The sequence below is a fragment of the Otolemur garnettii genome, unplaced genomic scaffold (assembly GCF_000181295.1).
Source record: "Otolemur garnettii isolate 467f Iridium unplaced genomic scaffold, OtoGar3 scaffold00054, whole genome shotgun sequence".
Lineage (NCBI taxonomy): Eukaryota > Metazoa > Chordata > Mammalia > Primates > Galagidae > Otolemur > Otolemur garnettii.
Window position 1 is genome coordinate 981843 of NW_003852449.1, and position 15962 is coordinate 997804.

General features: G+C 47.1%; 1 protein-coding gene and 1 non-coding gene across 3 annotated transcripts in view; one reads left to right on the forward strand and one right to left on the reverse strand.

The window, feature by feature from the left end:
- GCH1 (GTP cyclohydrolase 1) overlaps positions 1-15962 on the forward strand; it is a 50669-nt gene that overhangs the window by 15300 nt on the left and 19407 nt on the right. For both annotated transcript variants that reach the window (XM_012806583.2, XM_003792123.3), the window contains exon 2: positions 12501-12610. In XM_012806583.2, the coding sequence (XP_012662037.1) occupies positions 12501-12610 (110 nt within the window). The remainder of the gene's footprint in view (positions 1-12500; positions 12611-15962) is intronic.
- LOC111726137 lies at positions 6773-6880 on the reverse strand. Its single transcript, XR_002773992.1, has one exon. It is a non-coding gene; the product is annotated as a U6 spliceosomal RNA (small nuclear RNA).

Consider the following 15962-nt stretch of genomic DNA (forward strand, 5'->3'; position numbering starts at 1 on the left):
TCCCCCTCTCTCCCCCTCTCCCTTCCTTTCTCTCTCCCCCTCTTCTCTCTCTCTCTCACAGATTTTTGAAAAGATTTCTCATCTCTATCTTCAGTCTCTGGTCTTCTCACCTATGGCCTCTTGATGATACAGAGCCTGTCTTTGAAGGCTTTCTAACCAGGAAGGTTGTGGTCACGCATCCCAGGAGAGTGCTCAGTGGCAGTTTTACTAGCACTTGAAGTTTGGGTCTATTAATAAGACTTTATATCAATAGGAGTAGGAGTTGTTAGTTGGTAGGAGAGTAATAAAGAACAGTAATAGTCACTATTAGGATCATGTATATTTTATTTTACTTTTTTAAATTACATAAAATTTCCAAATACAAAAGTAAACAAAAGTGTACAGTGAGCGTCTATATACCTAATCTGCTCTTTTACTGATTGTAAGTCAGAGACATGTATTTGGAGGTGAAGTGTTACCCCAAAAAGTATTTTCCTGCCTAACCAGTTGTACCATCCTTAGTAAAATTATCCACTAATTTCTTCATATTATGTAATACCTAATCTATATTCAAATTTTCCTTGATGTTGCAAATGTCTCCCACTAATGATTTTTTTTTTTTTTGAGACAGAGCCTCAAGCTGTCCCCTTGGGTAGAGTGCTGTGGCATCACAGCTCACAGCAACCTCCAACTCCTGGGCTTAAGCAATTCTCTTGCCTCAGCCTCTCAAGTAGCTGGGACTACAGGTGCCCACCACAATGGCTGGCTATTTTTTGGTTGTAGTTGTCATTGTTGTTTGGCGGGCCTGGGCTGGATTCAAACCCGCCAGCTGTGGTGTATGTGGCTGGAGCCTTAGCCACCTGAGCTATAGGTGCTGAGCCATGATTTTTTTTTTAAGACTGAGTCTCACTCTGTAGCCTTAGGTAGAGCACTGTAGTGTCAGCCTAGGTCACAGCAACCTCAAACTCCTGAGTTTGAGCAATCCTCTTGCCTCAGCCTCCTGAGTAGTTGGGACTATCGGTGCCCAGCACAGTACCTGGCTAGTTCTTTTATTCTTAGTAGAGATGGGGTCTCACTCTTGCTCAGGTTGGTTTTGAACTCCAGAGCCTCCTGGCTTGGCCACCCTGAGTGCTGGGAGTACAGGTGTAAGCCCAACCAGGACCCACTCCAGGGGTCCTGGAGGGAGGGGTGCAGTTGACTGTTGTGTTTTTTTTTTTTTTTTTTTGCCGTTTTTGGCCAGGGCTGGATTTGAACCCACCACCTCCGGCATATGGGCCAGCGCCTTACTCCTTTGAGCCACAGGCACCGCCCTGATTGTTGTGTTTTAATCTGGAGCGGCTCCTGCTACACCCCCAACTCCTACCCATCCACCTTCTCAGGGAGCTGTCAAGTGTCCTGTCAGGTCTCCCACTTCTGCAGTTTGTCTGATTATTTTTTTTCTTGTTTTCATTCAATGTGTTTCTCTATATCCCATATTCCTGGAAACTGGAAATTAGGTCTGAGGACTTTATTAAATTCATGGAAAACAATTTTAGCCGGAATGCACAATCACCATGGAAAGCCCAGAATGTAGATCTTGAAAGGTCTTTTTTTTTCTTTCTTTGATCAGATCTTTATTCAGACTAAGCTATCCAAAATGATTTGACGTTTATGGAATAAACATTTGAGGAGTTTATGCAGGAGGCTTCTTTCCCTCTGTGGTCGGTTCCTTTTCTGCTGGCTTCCTTTCAGCGGCTGGTTTCTTGGTGGAGGCACCATTTTTCCCCTCCTGAGACTTTTTCTGTGTCTTAGCACCAGCAGGCCTTCCCCTTTCTTCACTGCTGCAGGCGTCTTGCCTGCAATCCCTCTCCTGACTTGGCCTGCAGGGCTCAGCTGCCTCACCCACCCAGTCTGGGATTCCCGGCCTGGTGAAGAAGGGTGTTTGGTGCCTGTCTTTGCATGTGGGTTTAGCTCCAATGTGATTCTCAGGTTTGTCGGTGGATTCTTCCTCAGGACAATGCGATGAATCTTTAGTCGTGGCCTCAGAGAGCCCTTTGCATCTCTGGGCTTTTCGAGATTCGGCTGAAGTCTGTGTTCATCATCTGTGTCTGTGTTCATGCACGGGAAGGTCGTAGTGACCCCTGAGGGGAGCAGCTTTACGCCAAGTGCTGCACAATTCATCTACCTTCCGGAAGGCACTTTCAGTCCAAATGCAAAAACGTCCCACATGTCCACCGGGAGCAAGTTTCAAAGTGTTCAGCTTGCTTGTTACATTAAACAGAGTAATCCCAGGATGCTCCTGAAAGCCTTGATGATACCTTGTCTTCCTTCTAGATGATGCAGGGTCCCCTGCGCTGGATATGATGATGGTTTCTCGTTCTGCCCTTGCCAGCCCTCATTTGCTGAAAGATAGAGACCTTTTTGATTTTATTCCAGGCCTTAAGTTTCTTAAGAAGTAAACAGCCTCCTTGGTCTTTTTGTAGCCTTCAACTTTATCTTCAGCCACCAACATAAGTTCAGGAACTTCCTCAATTCGATGACTTATAGACATGACCAGTGCTGGTGAGGCTGAGGTGGTCAGGGCAGGTGAGGCTGAGGTGGTCAGGGCAGGTGAGGCTGAGGTGGTCAGGGCAGACCAGATGCCACCTTGCTTTGGGGTTGTGCTCACTCTACAGTGCCAGCAATGCCAGCAATGCCAGTGATGCCACGTGTTTGTTGGTGCAAACTTGTGACCTCCACAACACATATTTCCAAAAGCACCCTGGTCAGAGCGGTGAGTCCCACCACCTCGAGCTCTGGGAATCCTAGCCACAGCCCTGCCAGTGCCCCGGGACTCAGCACTGGTCTGGTGACCTGCAGATTCACTGGCAGCATATGACTATCTGTTGTTTTATGCAAGTTGGTGTGAACAAAATTCACAATATCTGCTTGAGTGAGAGTCTTGAAGATACCAGGCAAAGTGACATTTCTGCCAGATGATGCCCCCTTTTCGGAGTACACTGATATCAGTGGATGAGCACACACCGTGGTGGGGAGAGGAGGCCAACAGTCTTTTTTTCATGAACAATTATTGAGCTTGTTTAATCTCTCAGACATCTATGAGGTTACAGTTCTATCTTGCAAATGGGGACATTGAGTGGAGAGAATGAAGAGAAGAAGTGACATGCCTAGGATGACGCTCACAGTGTGCTTCCCGGAGGAACCGGGAAGCAAGCCCATACCTCTCTGAATGCAAAGCTCACGCCCCCCTCTGCCGCCACACAGAGGGGGGTGTATGTTCTTCCCCCCTTCTCTGCAGGGGTGTTGCACAAGGTCAGATTTTCTTGAGTCCAGTAGCAGAGTTCCTTCCCCGTCTGGCCCTCTGTGTCCGGGTCAGCATGCGTTCAGAGGAAAAAGGATAGAGTCACAGACATTTTCCAGGCTTCTGGGTGGACCATGGGGGCAGAAGTGTAAAGGTTCCACGCCCAGGTCCCAGGGAGACTCACGCTGCCACTTCATGCGTCTCTGCGTCTTGTCCTCCTCTTGAGTCTTTACTGATCAATTCATTATTAGTGATTGTCTAAGGTAAACTAGGATAAACTTCTCTAGAGAAGTCCCACTCTGTCCCCTGGGTAGTGTTGTGGCGTCACAGCTCACAGCAACCTCAAACTCCTGGGCTCAAGTGATCCTCCTGCCTCAGCCTCCTGAATAGCTGGGACTACAGGTGCCCCCCACACGTGACTAATTTTTCTATTTTTAGTAGAGATGGGGTCTCGCTCTTGCCCAGGTTGGTCTTGAACTCCTAAGCTCATCCCACTTCTGCTTCCTGGAGCGCTAGGATTATAGGCTTGAGCCATGGTGCCTGGCCAAGCTTTTTTTTTTTTTTTTTATTAAAGATTTAATGCAATTCTCTTTTCCCCTAGAATTGTTCCAGTTTGATTTCAAAAAGTAAAGTTCAAAGTAGCATTAAATAACTGAATTTTCCCTCATATAAACCAAATAAATAGTTGGTGAAATAGTATTCTGTGACTGGCGTGCACCGCCTCTGGGCCGGAGCTGTCTGTGGGTGTAAGGCCACTCTTTCCTGTCCATTCTCCAGGGCCGACGGCTTTGACCCTTTCCTCTCTTTTGACTTCTGTGTACATAGCTGATTTTACTTGTAAGAAATTAGATTTACTCTCTTCCGTTGCTGCCACCAGCTCTAGGCCTGCCACCTCATGACTGACTGTGGCCTACGGTAACCCCTGGTGTGGGTCTCCTGCCTCTGGACTCTTCCCCTGGGTCCAAACGTCAGATTTGTGACAGATCAAAATCAGAGCTCGGGGCTGGAGTCAGAGGACAGGGACCAAACTCCAGCTGCCACACTAGCTGGTTAGCCCTTTATCAGTCAGTGATTCCAAGAAACAGCATCAATTTCCTCATCTGTAACATGGGGACATACCTGGTTTTGACTAATGCAGAGTTGAGGCAAAGCTTGAAAGTGGTCCCGACCTAAAAGTAAAGAGCCGGTTGGGAAGTGCTCTGAGGGAGAAGGGGTCTAGCGTCTGTCCCGTGCACTAGGCCTGCTCAGGCCACTCGACCCTTTGTTTCCTGGGTCTCATCTCATGTTTCTGTCCCTTCCACCTGTAGGAAATTCTCCCTGTACTCTTCCTCTTAACGCAGCTTCAAGGCCGGAGTCCAACGTTCATCTTCAACACGGTCATTCTTTGTCCCGCAGCCCTCAGTTCACCTTGTGGAAAGAGTCTTTTTGTGGTTTAATATCCAGTCCTCCCCAAACATGTTCCCCTGGGCCTGTTCTCAGATGTCTAGTTTTCCGAGGTCCTGGTTTGGTGTATTTGTACAGCTCGGGAACTATGAAACTTGATTGTGTTGGCCTAGAAACTGATTTCCAGTGATTGTCTGTACATCCAGTTGGTCCTAAGTGCCCGGCACTTTGCTAGGATGTGGGCACAGCTCTGACGTGGGGTCCTCCTTCCTTTGTGTCTTCTGGAGTCTGCGGGTCCTTCTGCTCTACCTGCTTTGACGACCACCACCCCAGCTTTGCCCCAGGCGCCCTCTCTGGTCTCCATTCTCCAGTCTAGCCCCGTCTCTGTTCAGCCTCCTTCTGGCTGGTCCAGCCCTTCCCCAACTGTGTGCTCACCTCGCAGTGCTCACTGCTGACGTGGTGGCCACAGTGGTGGTTGTGGTGACGAACTGCCCGCTGCCCCTCCTTGCTAGGCAGCAGCCCCTGGCCACTAGTGGGCTTGTTTTTGACCCTCATCTCTGAGAAAGCTGCATGCTCCCTCCCCAGCTGGTCACCAGAATCACTGGGGTTTTGAAAGACTCAGTCCTGACTTTGTCCCCACACTCAGTGAGTCATGTTTTCCCAGGGTGGCTTGGGAAGCAGCTGGATGCTCCAGATCTCTCTGACTGGCAGCATTTGGGAAGCCCTATTCTGAAGGATTACCCCTTACCCCTTAATCGTCTGTCACTAACGTGCACTCTGCTGCCACTGCCCGGGTGGATTGCAGAGGGCTCCGCAGTGCCTGTCTCTGACGCAGCTGCATGTAGGGTAGGGAGGGCTGAGCCTGTGAGAGGTTGTTGAAGCGAAGGGGTAGTTGGATCGGATCGGTGTGCTCCTCACTTAGAACTGCTCTGAACCAGACCTTGTTATCACCATCTGTTTTGTAAATTCCGTTTTTGGTTTACTAGCTAGATTGTGAAAGATATATACAAAATTATCCAGTTATGAACACTAAATTTGGCAAATGTGTTCTTTTTTAAAATTTTTTGAGAAATGACTTAACATTGTTAAGGGAACACACTGTTTTCTTTCCTGAGACACCGTCTGAGGCTCTAGTTTTGGTCCACCAGGAGGATGGGAGGAGTAAACTGAGACCCAGGGAGTTCTTAGCTGGCAACGCAGGCGATGGTGGGCGTGAGCAGCAGACTCAGCCTTATCCGTGAATAGATCTGAATAGTTTAAACAGGTGCTTTTCCTTCACCTCAGTACAGAAAACTGCCGGCTGCTGCTGTGTGCATTTCAGAAGTGACCAGTCAGGTGGGAAGGTCACTGTCCTCTTAGTCGGCATTGATTTCCAATGTCCCTGAGTCGTGCACACCAGCAACCTGGAGTCACGTTAAGTTCCTCCTCCAGCCCCGTCCTGGTACCCATGAGGACAGTGACGCTGGGGTCACACGGTCTGCACGGAGATTGCGCCAGAACTCAGGCCTCTGGACTTTCTCATTCCGTTACCTGCCCATTGTGTCATGGACCACTGTGCATGTGGTTCCCCTAAGAGGCAGGGACGTAACTGTACCTGGTGGGGAGATCATATGTTTGCTTTTCTTTCTCATTTCCTTTTTTAAAATTCAAGCTATATTATCTTTAATTAAGCACAAAGACCTCTCTGACATGTCCCCTGGGGACCAGTCACCCACTACTCTGTTTGGCTGCCAGTCTCTTGTCTCTCTGCAGCAATGGTGAGGTGGAGGCCTTTCCCTCGGGGAACAGAAATCCATGGTTTGTCGCCTTAGGCAATAACACAAATGTGGGCGAGCCCAGTGGCAAAGCTGTTGCCGTTGGTGTCTTTTACATAAACTACATGCAAACATCTGGGATGTGTCGGTCTGTTGTGATCACATGTGATCACGTGTTCTTCCCAGGTGAGCACCTGGGGGTTGCCTGTGTCAAACTTGATGAAATCATCATCTTGCCAGACTCCAAGTCCATCCGAATGGTCATTCACTTTGACGAGGGGATTGGCGTAGCGGGTGGTACAAGCATCGTGGGTCACTAGATGAGACATTGCTTTTGTGCACAGAGATTTTTCTCACTTTGCACCACTTTTAATTGAAAAATATGTAACGCGTCACGAATTTGTGTGTCCTCCTTGTGCAGGGCCCTGCTGACCTTGTCTGTATCTTCCCACTTTTTTAGTATATGTGCTGCTGAAGTGAACACTCATTTCAGTTTTTCTGTAATACAGAAAACATGACTGCTGTCATCAGGAGCGCGCTGGTGAAGACAACGTCATGTTAGGTTGTGTGTTCACAACAAGGCTGGCCGGGTACACTAAGTGCAGGCTGCATGTCCATGCTGTTTTGAGGGCAATCAGGAACATCTATTTTAATAGCTTTGGCTATCTTTTTTTTTTTTTTTTGAGACAGAGCCTCAAGTTGTCCCCCTGGGTAGAGTGCTGTGGCATCACAGCTCACAGCAACCTCCAACTCCTGGACTCAAGTGAGTCTCCTGCCTCAGCCTCCCAAGTAGCTGGGACCACAGGCGCCCGCCACAACGCCTGGCTATTTTTTGGTTGCAGCCGTCATTGTTGTTTGGCAGGCCCGGGCTGGATTTGAACCTGCCACCTTAGGTGTATGTGGCTGGCACCTTAGCCACTTGAGCCACTGGCGCCAAACCTTGGCTATCTTTTAATAGCTCAACAGCAGCATAGGGATTTATCTCTGCCCAGGATGAGAGGAGTGACCAGACTTTTGCTTGCTTTGCAATGACTTGTATCTCTCCTGCAGACGGGCTCACAGTGATGCAGTGAGTCCATGGACATATGGGAGCAGTGTGGCCACTCTGCCTGCCCCAGTGGTGCGGTGACTGGTCTGTGGTCATCTTACATCCCGCCATTACATCATGATGATGGGTTCATGCTTATTTTGGTCGCGTTTTATAAATGTTAACTCTGCTTTGTTAAATGCAGAAAGTTGCCAGTTTTGGAAGTTCTAGCAAGAGGTATGCTTGTACTGTGGTGATGGAGATGGAAGCAGGGATGGTGATTTGCGTCTCCCTTTGAATTTGCTTAACCTTGCTCTTACTTGTAGGATAGTTTTCTCAAACAGGAGGTAACAAGCAGAAAGTTTAATGCCAGGAGCTTTTGTTTGGGTCGGAGTGTGGTTTGGGGAGGGTTTGGAAGGACTTTGTGGCTCTGCAGGAGATAGGCTGTGTTTCCTGTGTGCTCCTTCCTCTGTGCAAAGGTAACCTCAGGTTTTTCTTTTTATTTTTTTTAGGAACAAAACAAAACACCAGCATGTATATAAACACCTCAATTAAAAAAATCCTTTGGGCCAGGTGCAGTGGCTCACACCTGTGATCCCAGAACTCTGGGAGGCCGACGTGGTGGATTGAGAGACCAGCCTGAACCAAAAACAGCCGGGCATTGTGGCAGGCACCTGTAATCTCAGCTACTTGGGAGGCTGAGGCAAGATAATCACTTGAGCCTAAGAGTTTGAGGTTGCTGTGAGCTGTGATGTCACAGCACTCAACCAGGGGTGACAAAGTGAGACTCTGTCTCAAAAAAAAAATCTTTTTATTAATGAAATGTCTCAAATATGCAAGATAAGGTATGAAGAACTAACTTAACCAAAGTTGTCTCCAATGTTAACCAATCTTAATGTTTTGCTTTTAAAAAATACAGGTATAGTTTAAGCTTCCTAATTATTGCTTTCTGAACCTGTCACCTCCTACCATGTAGAGGCACAGGGCTCTCTGCTGTGGTCTCTGCGTCAGTTTAAGTGAACTGTGCCCTGTGTGTCCTGCTGTGAGCTCCTGCCCGTGAACATTGTGTCAAGGATTTATTATTTATTTATTTATTTAATTTTATTAACATGTAATTTGTGTCAAGGATTTATAAATACAGCCCAGATTTACACTGAGGGTCACATTTTATTGTATGACCTTACTCAAACTGTGTAATTATTCTTAGTTTTTGTTATTAGTAGTAAGACTGCAGTGAGAATTCTTTTTTTTTTTTTTTTGAGATAGGATCTCAAAGGCTAGAGTGCTGTAGCATGATCATAGCTCACTATAGCTTCAAATTCCTGGGCTCAAGCCATCCTCCTGCCTCAGCTTCTGGAGTAACTGGTACTCCAGGTGCACACCACTATGCCCAGTTAATTTTCTTGTTTTTTTGTAGAGATGGGGTCTTGCTATGTTGACTGGTTTCAAACTCCTGGCCTCAAGTAGTCCTCTTACCTTGGCTTCCCAAAGTGCTGGGATTGCAGGCGTGAGTCACTGCACCATGCCAGCAGTGAGAATTCTTTTGTTCCCTTGGCCTCATCACTTTCTCTGGAGTCCCATCCTTTTAAAATCTATTTTAAGGAAATGAATTGCAGGGTAAAGAAAGACACATTAATTGGGTGAACATGCATTTAACCCCCAGCTCTGTGCTCGGTGTGACGGGCCCTGTGTGGAACACCACAGCCTGGACACACGACGGTGCACCCAGCAGCTTGTAACGACGCCCTGGGGTCGGGAAACACGAGCACAAGCACCATGTCACCAAGAGGCGGATGATGAAGTCAGAGCTGTGTGCCTTTGATGTGAGAAGGTGCCGAGACTCTCTTTGCTGACACTCTGAGTTGATTTAATTCTAGCTGGAAGCAAGGAGGCCTGATGGCCTGGGCATCTCTCTGTCCTCTTAATTCTAAAACCAGGAGGCAGATGCTGTCAGCTCTCTCCTGCGGCCCCCTTAGGAGGGGTGCGCACTCAACGTGCTGAGTCTCCCGTGTCCTCTATGCTGTCCCTGTAGGGGGATGTGTCTGGTGGCAGAAGAGGCCCAGTCCGTGCTGGTCACCAGATGTCCTGAGTAACACTGGCTCCTTCTGCCGGAATCTTTATCTTTTCTCTCCTTTTTCTGTGTTTGTCCTTAAGTAGAAAGCTGAATATTTTGAGTGGAAGTAGAGGTAGAGGCAGGAGGCTTCCTTGAGCACAGGAGTTTGAGACCAGCCTCAGCAAGAGCGAGACCCCATCTCTACTAAAAGTAGAAAAACTAGCCAGACTGTGGCAGGCACCTGTAGTCCCAGCTGCTCAGGAGGCCGAGGCAGGATCACCTGAGCCCAGGAGTCTCTTCCTCTTACGTTATGTATGATGCCAGGGTGCTGTGGGGGGGGGGGCGACAGAGCATGACTCCCCATCTGATCTCTGTCTCAAAAAAAAAAAAGGAAAAGATGTGAAGATTCTCAGTAGCAGCACAGAACATGGAATGCCTCAAAGAAGGCAGACAGGACTTGTTAGATGCACACGTTCTCAGGCCCACTGAGACCTGACACAGAAGCTTTGGGGTGGGGCACAGAAGTTTGTGTTTTAACTGACCCACTGAGGGGGGCTCTGCTTCCCAGGTCACTCAACAGGTATGGGGGCTCCCACTGTGGGCCTGGCCCCTGCGCTCTCAGGTAGGGGTCCCGGCAGACTGAGCTCTGAGGGACGGGGGGAGCAGCGTCTTCTGTTGTCACCGCTTAGTGACTAACGGCAGGAGACAGGCAGACCTGAAAACCGGCGTCCTGTGGGGTTGGACAAGTGATTCTGGAGGCTGCCGTGGTTTCCTTTGTGGTTATGCCCGGCAGTCGGAAGCAGAATGCAGTAAATCCTCGTTTCCAGGGTTACCTTCTTGCTGCTGATAACAGGCAGGAAATTAAAACAATCTGTGATAGTGTTTTGTTCTTATTATTCCCAGATGGTAACTTTTAGATAGGTTGGAGCAAAACATAAATAAACATACCAGGGAAACTTCATTATGGAAGAAAAATGATTTGCTGGGTCAGGTTCACAGTCTGGGTCTGTTTTAATGGAATGGGACGTGGGCAGCACGTTTGCGTCCCTGCCCACGTGACGGAGCACTAAGCTGAGGGCCACTGTTGTCTCTTTCTCCCCCTTTCCAGTTTAATTTTGAGTATGTAGAACATTTACATGATTTCAAAGTCCAGACTACAGAACAGATTATACTGAAAGACGCCCCTCTTGTTCTCTCCTCAGTCCTTTTAGGTGACCATTTTTATTACCTTTTTTTTTTTTTTTAACAGATAGAGTCTTACTTAGTCGCCGTTGGTTGAGTGATGTGGCGTCATAGCTCACAGCAACCTCCAGCTCTTGGGCTTAGGCAATTCTCTTGCCTCAGTCTCCTGAGTAGCTGGGACTACAGGCGCCCACCACAACGCCCTGCTTTTTTTTGTTGTTACATTTTGGCTGGGGCTGGGTTTGAACCCACCACCCTCGGTATATGGGGCTGGTGCCCTATTCACTGAGCCCCAGGTGCCACACTTTTGTTAGCTTTTTATTTCATCCTTCTGGCGTTTTTCTTTTTGCCGCTTTTTGCAGTGATTCTTATTAAACACGTGTGTGTGTGTGTGTGTGTGTGTGTTCATAAGGAGTACTTAGCAGAGAATGGCACTGAGCCTTGCCCTCCCTGATCTTAGCAGCCACTTCTAACAGGACATCTGTTTCCCTGTGTCCGAAATCCCCCATGTTCCCTTTTGTTGCCAATGACTTTTCAACAACACAGTCAAATGCTGGACTTGGGCTTATCATTGCTGTTTACATGGTGACTCAGTATCTGGAGCTCCCCTTCTAGCAGCCGAGGAGCAGGCAGTGGGGGTGGACATCTGCACCCATCTGCTGAGACTCTCTGGGGCCCCCTTCTGAGGGGCAGCAGCTGCAGGTGGCCGCCATGCTCCCTGCATCTCCCCATCTGATCATTCTATGTGCACCGTGTACCCCATATCCATGGCCTGTCCAGATAGCAGTGAAGTTCTTCCCACAGGTATATTTATTTTACAAAAATGAGGCCACACTATACTTTTCTGTAGCTTCTCATTTGATGGTAGAGCTGAAGAACTTTCCACGTCACACAGCATTGTCTGGGTACCTGCCTGTTACAGAAGCATGGCTGTGTCCAGTGGTGGGGATCGCAGCCTGTTTCCCTTGGGCCCTCTTTGGCGTCCAGCACAGGATGTCTTTGTGGTCACAGGCAGGCGTCATCTGATTAACCTTTCCTTTTGTAGATGATAGTTGAGGCTAAGTCATTGCAGTTAAAAAAATAAAATTTCTTCTTCTTATTTTTTTGAGACACTGCTGTCCAGGCTGCAATACAATGCCCCAATCATAGGGGCAACCTTGAATCCCTGGGCTCAAGTGATCCTCCTGCCTCAACGCCTGAATACCTGGTATTATAGCTGTGTGCCGCCACACCTGGCTAATTTAAAAAGTTTATTGTAGGGTCAGGGTCTTGCTGTGTTGTAGAGTCTGATCTCAAACTCTCGGCCTCAAGCAATCCTCCCACCTCGGCCTCCCAAAGTGCTGCGATTATAGGTGTGAGCCACCACACTCAGCCTCTCTAAAATACTTTCTCACCTACACTAGCAATTAATGTGTGTTTTAGATGTGGCTCGGATCATCTAGACCTGGCGCTTAGATGTGGTTTTCTGTATTTCCATTATGAAGAAAGTACTAACCTAAGCAAATGTAAGGAAGAGAGGGGAGGTCGTCCGCTCCTCCTCCAGGAATAGTTTAATTCTGCTTAATTCTGGCACAGTTTCTCCCTCTCACATTGTGTACCTGTTCATAATCCTGCATTTTTCATGTGACACTATCTCAAGGATTTAAAAAATATTATTCAAAGAAAGAGACTTGGCTGCTTTCATAGGGAAAATGTCGCGTTTTAATTTGTATTCCCTTAGTGTTTTAGGGAGGCCTGACATTCTCTGCAGTGTTGGCTGTCTGTTCACGTTTGCCCACCCTGGCTTTCCTGCTCTGTGCCTTTCTGGGAGATGGGGGTCACTGAAGCAGCCTGTGATTCCAGGTGTCCTCAACGACGCTGTCTTTGATGAAGACCACGACGAGATGGTGATCGTGAAGGACATCGACATGTTCTCCATGTGCGAGCACCACTTGGTCCCCTTTGTCGGAAAGGTGAGTCAGTCTCTGTTTCCCACTAGTCCAGTTTTTAAATTAGAATAATTGTATTTAAAACTATTAGCTGCTAATTCCAAATATCCCAGATATTTATAGTTATCTTATGCACAGTTACTCTTTATCAACCTGACTAATCTAATAACTTGAAATTGAAAGAATAAAAACAAAGCAGAAAGCCTTTAGGGCAGACCTTTGATATTAAATATCATGTCAGTAGGTTAAAATAACAAGGGTAAAGTAGCATTACTTTTTTTAAGGTAGTTACTGTAGGCTCTGAAGACCTTTGCCCTTTATTTATTTATTTATTATTATTTTTAAGCATCCCAACCTAGAGAGTCCCTTTATCTGACTAATGTTTGACCCAAGATACACGGACGTCTGTCTGGCAGGACGGGCGGGACAGTCATACAGATGATACGTTGTCTGTGTTGTTGTGGCTAAATGTACCTTTGAGAACGTGTAGCTCTTTAGGACAAAAAGTTGTCTTGTTCCCCCATGCCCATCATAATTTTATTTTATTTTGACTTTTTGTTAAAGTTTTTGTTTTGTTTTGGCTGGGGATAGGTTTGAACCTGCCACCTCTGACATATGGGGCCAGCGCTCTACTCCTTTGAGCCACAGGCACTACCCTTTTGTTAATAATTTTTAAAAGAAGACTTATAGGAAATATGTTAACATTTGCTTCATTTTTTTTTTTTTTTGAGGCTGAGTCTCACTGTCATCCTAGGTAGAGTGCCGTGGCGTCACAACTCACAGCAACCTCAAACTCTTGGGCTTAAGCGATTCTCTTGCCTCAGCCTCCCAAGTAGCTGGGACCACAGGTACCTGCCACAACACCCGGCTATTTTTTGGTTGTAGTTGTCATTGTTGTTTAGCAGGCCTAGGCTGGCCTTGAACCCGCCAGCTTTGGTATATGTGGCCAATGCCCTCCTCACTGAGTTATGGGCACTGAGCCGGCTTCATTTTTTTAATCACTTTATTTTTTTGCTTTTTAATAGAAGGATGCCCAAAACATAAGGGCATTCCTTACTCTGTCCCACAGATCAGGAGTAGAATGTGATTAGCATTCTGGAGGTCACCTCCTGTTCTTCTTAGGTCCTAACCCCATCCCTGGTCCCTACAGGTAACAGGCACATCGATTTCTGACACTGTAGGTCAGTTTTACCTGCTCCCCACCAGTGTAAGTGTTTCTGCCTGGACTCTTCTGCTCTGCATTGGAGGAGTCGACGTCATTGCCTGTCGTTGTAGTTTGTTTGTTGTCATTGTTGCACATAGTTCGTTCCACTATACAGACACCCCACAGCTCATCTGTTCTGCTCTTACTGGAGGTCTGTGCTGGTCCCCCTTTTTTCTGTGCACACATGTGTGCATTGCTATTAAAGCGTACCTGGGAGTGGAACTGCAGGGTCATGGGGCACACTTGTGTTCACCTCACTGGATACTGACCTGCAGCTGTCCAGAGCGGCTGCACCGATTCTGCCCCTCCAGTGACTGAGGGCCCAGCTGTCCAAAACGGCTGTCCTGATTCTGCCCCTCCGGCATCCGAGTGTCCAGCTGTCCAGAGCAGCTTTCCTGATTCTGCCCCTCCAGCGACCAAGGGCCCAGCTTTCCAGAGCGGCTCTCCCAATTCTGCCCCTCACAGCATCCGAGGGCCCAGCTGTCCAGAGCGGCTGTCCCGATTCTGCCCCTCCAGCGACCAAGGGCCCAGCTGTCCAGAGCGGCTGTCCCGATTCTGCCCCTCACAGCATCCGAGGGCCCATCTATCCAGAGCGGCTGTCCCGATTCTGCCCCTCCAGCAGCCGAGTGTCCAGCTGTCCAGAGCGGCTGTCCCGATTCTGCCCCTCAGCAACTCACAGTGACCGAGAGCCCAGCTGCTGTGTGTCCCTCCCACACTTGGCACTTTCAGTCGGAGGTTCACTATTCTCTGGTGTGTGTAGTATCACTCTTTCTGTTTTTCTTAACTTTTTGTTATAGAAAATTTTATTTTTTTATTTTGATTCTTTTGGTAAATTTCAAACATACTTCACAATAGGAAGACTAGTATAACAAAGTTCCAATTCTCCATTAACCATATTCAATAGTTGTCAGTATAGGACCAATCTCGTTGTATATAAGTCCCCAATGGACTGTTTTGAAGCAAATCTCAGACATTGTATTATTTTTTCCAGTATGTCTAATAGATTAAAAAGAATTTTTAGAGACATAACCTACCACATTGGTAGGTTAGTATTAAATCCTTCAACCTGTTGAAAAAGACAACATGACTCATCAATAATTATTAATATGCGTCTCTAAAATATATAAAAATAAATATAAAAACATATATTTAGACATATATGTATATACACAAACACATATATATTTTACTTTTAAAGACAGAGTTCTTGCTCTGTTGCCCAGGCTGGGCTCAAGTTATCCTACCTCAGCCCCCCGAGTAGCTGGGACTACAGGTGCATGCCATTATGCCTGGCTAATGGTTTGTTGTATTGCAAAGATGGGGTCTGTCTTATTGCCCTGGCTAGTCTCTAACGCCTGACCTTAAGCAATCTTCCTGTGTCAGCATCCCAAAGGTCTGGGATTACAGGTGTGGAAAATGGCATCCAGCCTCCGTAGAATATTTTCTTACCCACAATAGCAATTAATATGCATCTCTAAAATATCTTCTTACTTATCCACAGTAGCACCACCACACACAGAATTATAGTCATTCCTTAAAAGCACATATTGACTCATATTTAAGTTTCCCCGGTTGGAGGAGGAATCCAGCCAGAGTCGCATTTGTCCTTATTATGCATTTGGTTATGACTTTACGTCTCTTTATTCTAGAACATGTCATGTCTGGCGATCCCACAGTTCAAGGAGGGCACTTTTTCGCTCATCTGCACTTTACCGTAGGTGAGGACAGTAGACCCAGAAAGCCCGTGGCCAATCTGAGAGGATGCAGAGCGTTAGAGACCCAGCTGTGGCAAGACCCAAGGTGCTGACCCCGTGCTCAGCCCTGACCATTAGACTCCGTTCATCTTCTTGCTAATTTTGTTCCTAAAATATAATGTAGTGATGATTTTCTAAAATGAATATTTAAATGACTTAGGATCTTAAGGAAGACCAAAAAATAGTATGAAGAATAAAAAAAGTCTAGTCATGCACTAAATGTGCAAAATACGAAGAGATATAGAGGACCCTGGTTCCATGGGGAAGGTAGAACTCCCAGATGCCTCGAAATACCCAAAATTCAGGTGTTAATTTATGTTCTGCTGCCGAACAAAAGGCAGTGAGGTGGAATTCTCAAAACTCTATAGTACCCCTCAACCTGATGGGGGAGAGAGATCAGTGAGGACTGACACAGACC